Genomic DNA, 5,000 nt, shown 5'->3' on the forward strand with positions numbered 1-5,000 from the left:
AACAAGATGACTGGAAAGAACTGAATTTTTCCTATTTTTATGCCAAATTTGGTGTCAGCTGACAAAGTATTTGCAGAGAAAATTTCAATGTTAAAGTTCACCACGGACACACAGACACACACACACACACACACACACACACACACACAGAGAGACAACCGAACAGCGGGTTAAAACATAGACTCACTTTGTTTACACAAGTGAGTCAAAAAGGGATGGCGGGCGGGGGTGTAACAAAAAGTGACTCAATGAAAGCATTCAAGCACCACGGGATCAGGCTTGACGCAAAAGAATGTAGGGGTGTGAGGGGTGCACACGAGGAAGAACAATCATCCACTGGTGAGGTCCACAACAATGGATTGTATTGTATCGTATTTCTCTTTTTTGTCGCAACAGATTTCAAGGTGTGAAATTCGGGCTGCTCTCCCCAGGGAGAGCGCGTCGCTACATTGAGAACACCACCCTTTTTTTTGTATTTATTCCTGGCTGCAGTTTTATTTGTTTCTCATATCCAAGTGGATTTTCTACAGAATTTTGCCAGGGACAACCCTTTTGTTGCCGTGGGTTCTTTTACATGCACTAAGTGCATCCTGCACACGGGACCTTGGTTTATCATCTCATCCAAATGACTAGCGTCCAGACCACCACTCAATGTCTAGTGGAGGGGGAGAAAATATCGGCGGCTGAGCCGTGATTCGAACCAGCACGCTCAGATTCTCTCGCTTCCAAGGCGGAAACGTGACTTCTAGGCCATCACTCCAGGCAGCAACAAAAAAAAAAAAAAAAAAAAAAGGTCCGTCACCGCACAGTAGTGCCAGTTTCTTCTGTTGCTGTTTCCATAACAAAGTTGTTTCTTGTTGTCGTCTTTACTGATCCGGGTTGTTAGCCCTGTGCTCAACTCCAAACCTGGAGGACCAGTGGATCGCACTTTGTCCAGCCTCTACCCTTTTGACCTGTCCTGCTTGGGTGGCCCTACCATGAGCATACACTCTCGCCAGCATAGCTCAAGGGGTCCTTTTTTCTTCTTTTTTTTTTTTTTTTCAAGGGATCCCTAAGGCTTCCATGACCCCCTCATTCCCAAATCTTGTCCTTCAGGCACCTGTTTTCAGGTGATCTAAGACAGAGTGGGTGGGGGCAGAGGGGGTGGAGGGTGGGGTAGGGGCTCGTATGACAAGGACAAACACTTAACAAAACACAACTGCTGTACAAAGAATTCATTTTCTATACTGACACGCATTGGACAAGAGGAGACACATGTGGAGTGATGGCCTAGAGGTAACGCGTCCGCCTAGGAAGCGAGAGAATCTGAGCGCGCTGGTTCGAATCACGGCTTAGCCGCCAATATTTTCTCCCCCTCCATTAGACCTTGAGTGGTGGTCTGGAAGCTAGTCATTCGGATGAGACGATAAACCGAGGTCCCGTGTGCAGCATGCACTTAGCGCACGTAAAAGAACCCACGACAACAAAAGGATTGTTCCTGGCAAAATTCTGTAGAAAAATCCACTTCGATAGGAAAAACAAATAAAACTACACGCAGGAAGAAAAAAAAAAAAAGGGTGGCGCTGTAGTGTAGCGACGCGCTCTCCCTGGGGAGAGCAGCCCGAATTTCACACAGGGAAATCTGTTGTGATAAAAAGAAATACAAATACAAAATACTTCAATCACTGCCTGTTTGGATGGCATACTGACAGTGTCTAAACTGGCGCAAGCAACAGCCGGCTGCTTTGTTGTTGCCCCCAATTTTTGTGGATAATGCAGTTGTATTTCTGGCTCAGAAAATCACTGCCTGTTGCTCCCTTCAGCACTGAGCTCTTCTGTTGTCATTCATTCTGTGGTCATTCATGCTCTGTCTCACATCCAATCTTTTTTTCTTTTCTTTTTTGCTGAACTTGTGTGCTTGCTGTCTGTTCTGTATCTATTTTGTGGCTCACTTGCTTTTTTTCTGCCGTTGCAGTACTTATGATCCCTACAATCTGTATCACTTATCATGACTTATTCCTTTCTTCTCTCCTTGTCTTGACTCCAGACTTCAATTGCCTGTCATAGCCATGGCGGTCTTGGGGACCACTGCACACGATGCCTCGTTCTGCCACTATCAAACAGCAGACTCGGAGATGCAAGGCTAGACGGTTCTTTACATGCCTTCCGCTACCAAAGGCAGTCTTCTCAAAGCTGGAGTCAGGCATCAGAAAGACAGGCACCACACTCATGAATGTCAAGGACAGCTTGGACGTCTCTGTCAAAGCCTGTGGAGCTACAGCGTCTGCCTCGGAAACCACTGCCGACACCCGCTGTGCCTGGAGATTCACTGCCCACAGAGGAGTCAGCACGTTACAGACCCCAAGGCTGGTGGACCTGATCGAAGCACTCATCCACAAGGGGGGACTACTGCAACCAGCTGTAGCACTTCCTGATGAAGACGTGGACGTCTCTGCATGTCCAGTTTAGGACTTCTGTCTTGTTTCTGGCATCGCTGATGTTTTAACTTTCGACAACATTAGACATCCAAGAGATATACAAGCTTCTCTTTTTCTCCCTCTCCCTTAGCGCTGTGAAGTCATCAGGGGCGCTGTGCTGAAGATCCCTTAGCGATATGAAGTCATCAGGGGCGCTGTGCTGAAGATCCCTTAGCGCTGTGAAGTCATCAGGGGCGCTGTGCTGAAGAACAGTTCACCAGGTTCCTCCACGTCTGTTGGTTGATTGTCAAAGCCTGGGTGTGTGCAGAGCTGATTAAATCTTTCTTTCCAACCCGTCATCCTCACGGGTGCATCTTTCCCTGATGATTTTTCAGAGCTTGCTCACAGCATATGCAATTTAATGGATTGTGCATATCAACAGTGTTAGCTCCTCTAGCAAATCGTGGTGCACTCACATTTATGTAACCCAACAAACACAACCATGGGTTTCAGAATCGTAAACGCATGTAACTGATCTTCAGTAGTTGAACATCATGGAGATTAAGACTCCAGCAGATCCGCACATGCTGACCAGGAAAACATTTACTTAAAACAAACACATGTTATTGAAATTCAAACTGCAGATGTAACAGACCCTTCCCTTGGCATGGGAATTATGCACAAGCCAAAAATCCTCACTCAAATAATCGTCATAGATACAGCAGAAATGTGTTGTAAACATTCTTAGATACAGACAAAATGTATTGTAAACATCCTGCATCATATTATATAGACAGTGCTGCTGCTACCTGCTGGTCACTGGAAAACAGTCAAAAGATGAAGTTTTCCACAGCCAAAGTATCACACAAACTCTATTTCATCACAAACACAAATTCCAAGCAGCCTTAACAACAATGCCAAATAGGCATCAAGCATAAAAACGATAATAATTCATGGCTCCAATACAAGTCGTAGTTTTCCACAAACACTGTATCAAAAAGCTGACCATGCATATTTCTGCCTTCAGTTCTCTACAAAATGTATGGTATGGACTTTATAAGCAAAAGCAAATGCACACCTCTTTCCAGAAAGTAAACCGGTACCAGCTGACCTTTCAAGCAACTTTGTTAAATGCACAAAAAAAAGTATATATATATATATATATATATATAAGTGCTTCCATCCTGCCCCATCCAAGCCCAAACTGTTAAAAATGTAAAGGCTATCAACTGTGCTCTGGCCAACACATAGCCAACCTGATTTCCAATCCACTTCCGTCAATCTTTGCTAAAACATTAACAGAAAACAGTTGTTTTGTTTTTCTCTTTTTTATTTCTTTTTTTTTTTTTTTTATTGATGACTACTAACCACTTGTTTTTGTATTTTTGGGTGTGTTTTTTTTTTTATAGATGACTACTAACCACTTGGTTTTTTTTTTGGTTTTTTAAGGTTTTTTCTCTCTTTTTTTTTTTTATTGATGACTATTAACCACTTGTTTTTTGTGTTTTTGTGTTTTTTTAAATTTTTTTATGGATGACTACTAACCACTTGTTTTTTAGTGCGTTTTTTGTGTTTTTTGAGTTGGGTTTGTTTTGTTTTTTTTGTTTTTTTTTTAAGACTACTAACCATTTGTTTTTTGGGTTTTGGGGGTTTTTTCTGGTGTTTTTTGGGGTTTTTTAATTGAAGACTACTAACCACTTTGATTGAGTGTTTTTTGTTTGTTTTTTTCTTTGGTTTTTTTTTGTTTTGTTTTTTTGGTTTTTTTGATGACTACTAACCACTTTTTGTGTGTGTGTGTGTGTGTTTTTGGGTTTTTTTTGTTTGTTTGTTTGTTTGTTTTTATGACTACTAACCACTTGTTTTTTGTTTTTGTGTTTTCTGTTGTTGTTTTTGTTTTGTTTTGTTTTTTGGAGGGGGCGGGGGGTGTGGGGTGGGTGTTGCTGTTGGGAGTTGCAGAGCGAAGGGGCAGTGGTGAAAGTGGTCAAGAGTGAAGAATTGTCATCCACAAACATTCTATGAAGAAAAACATGATTTGTCCCCCCTGAACAAGAAATCAGTTTCCGTAGATTTGTTGTTGTTGTTGTTTTAACATACATGGCTAAAATAATGCAAATGAAACAAACAAAAAAAAAACAACCCAAAACTCTGAATTATGTTCTTTTGATGAGAATTAAAGTAAGATAATCTGGCATGGCTGAAAATGAGGCAATGTGAACAAAACCACACACACAAACACCCACACCCACACACCCAACCACCCACACACACACATAAACACAATACCATGCCTTCAGCACAGCTAATCTTAACACTGTAGAAGCATGCAGTCATGTTTACTCTGCATGGCACGACATGGAAAAAGCACGGCAAAAGGAAGAAGTCAGGACTGGTACAGTTCTGTCCATGCCCACTGAACAGCAGCACACTGCAGACAGCATACACACACGTATATACAAAAATAACATATTGCACCGGTCCCATCACCTTCCCCTCTCATTTCGTCCTGGGCGCTGTTTTGAAGGGGGTCCTTCATCACGGACACTGAAAACGTTCATGAGGATACATACATACACCCTTACATCAACCACAGCTTTAAAAGAGAAA

General features: G+C 42.4%; 1 protein-coding gene across 8 annotated transcripts in view; it reads right to left on the reverse strand.

Moving 5' to 3' along the window:
• The window catches only part of LOC143295082 (putative ferric-chelate reductase 1), a 50,357-nt gene that overhangs the window by 3,864 nt on the left and 41,493 nt on the right, over positions 1-5,000 (reverse strand). For 7 of the 8 annotated variants that reach the window (XM_076606641.1, XM_076606642.1, XM_076606646.1 and 4 more), the window contains one exon: positions 4,881-4,937. The exons of the other annotated variant lie outside the window; for it this stretch is intronic. In XM_076606641.1, the coding sequence (XP_076462756.1) occupies positions 4,881-4,937 (57 nt within the window). The remainder of the gene's footprint in view (positions 1-4,880; positions 4,938-5,000) is intronic. 8 annotated transcript variants of the gene reach the window in all.

The sequence above is a fragment of the Babylonia areolata genome, chromosome 20, assembly GCF_041734735.1.
Source record: "Babylonia areolata isolate BAREFJ2019XMU chromosome 20, ASM4173473v1, whole genome shotgun sequence".
Classification (NCBI taxonomy): Eukaryota; Metazoa; Mollusca; class Gastropoda; order Neogastropoda; family Buccinidae; genus Babylonia; species Babylonia areolata.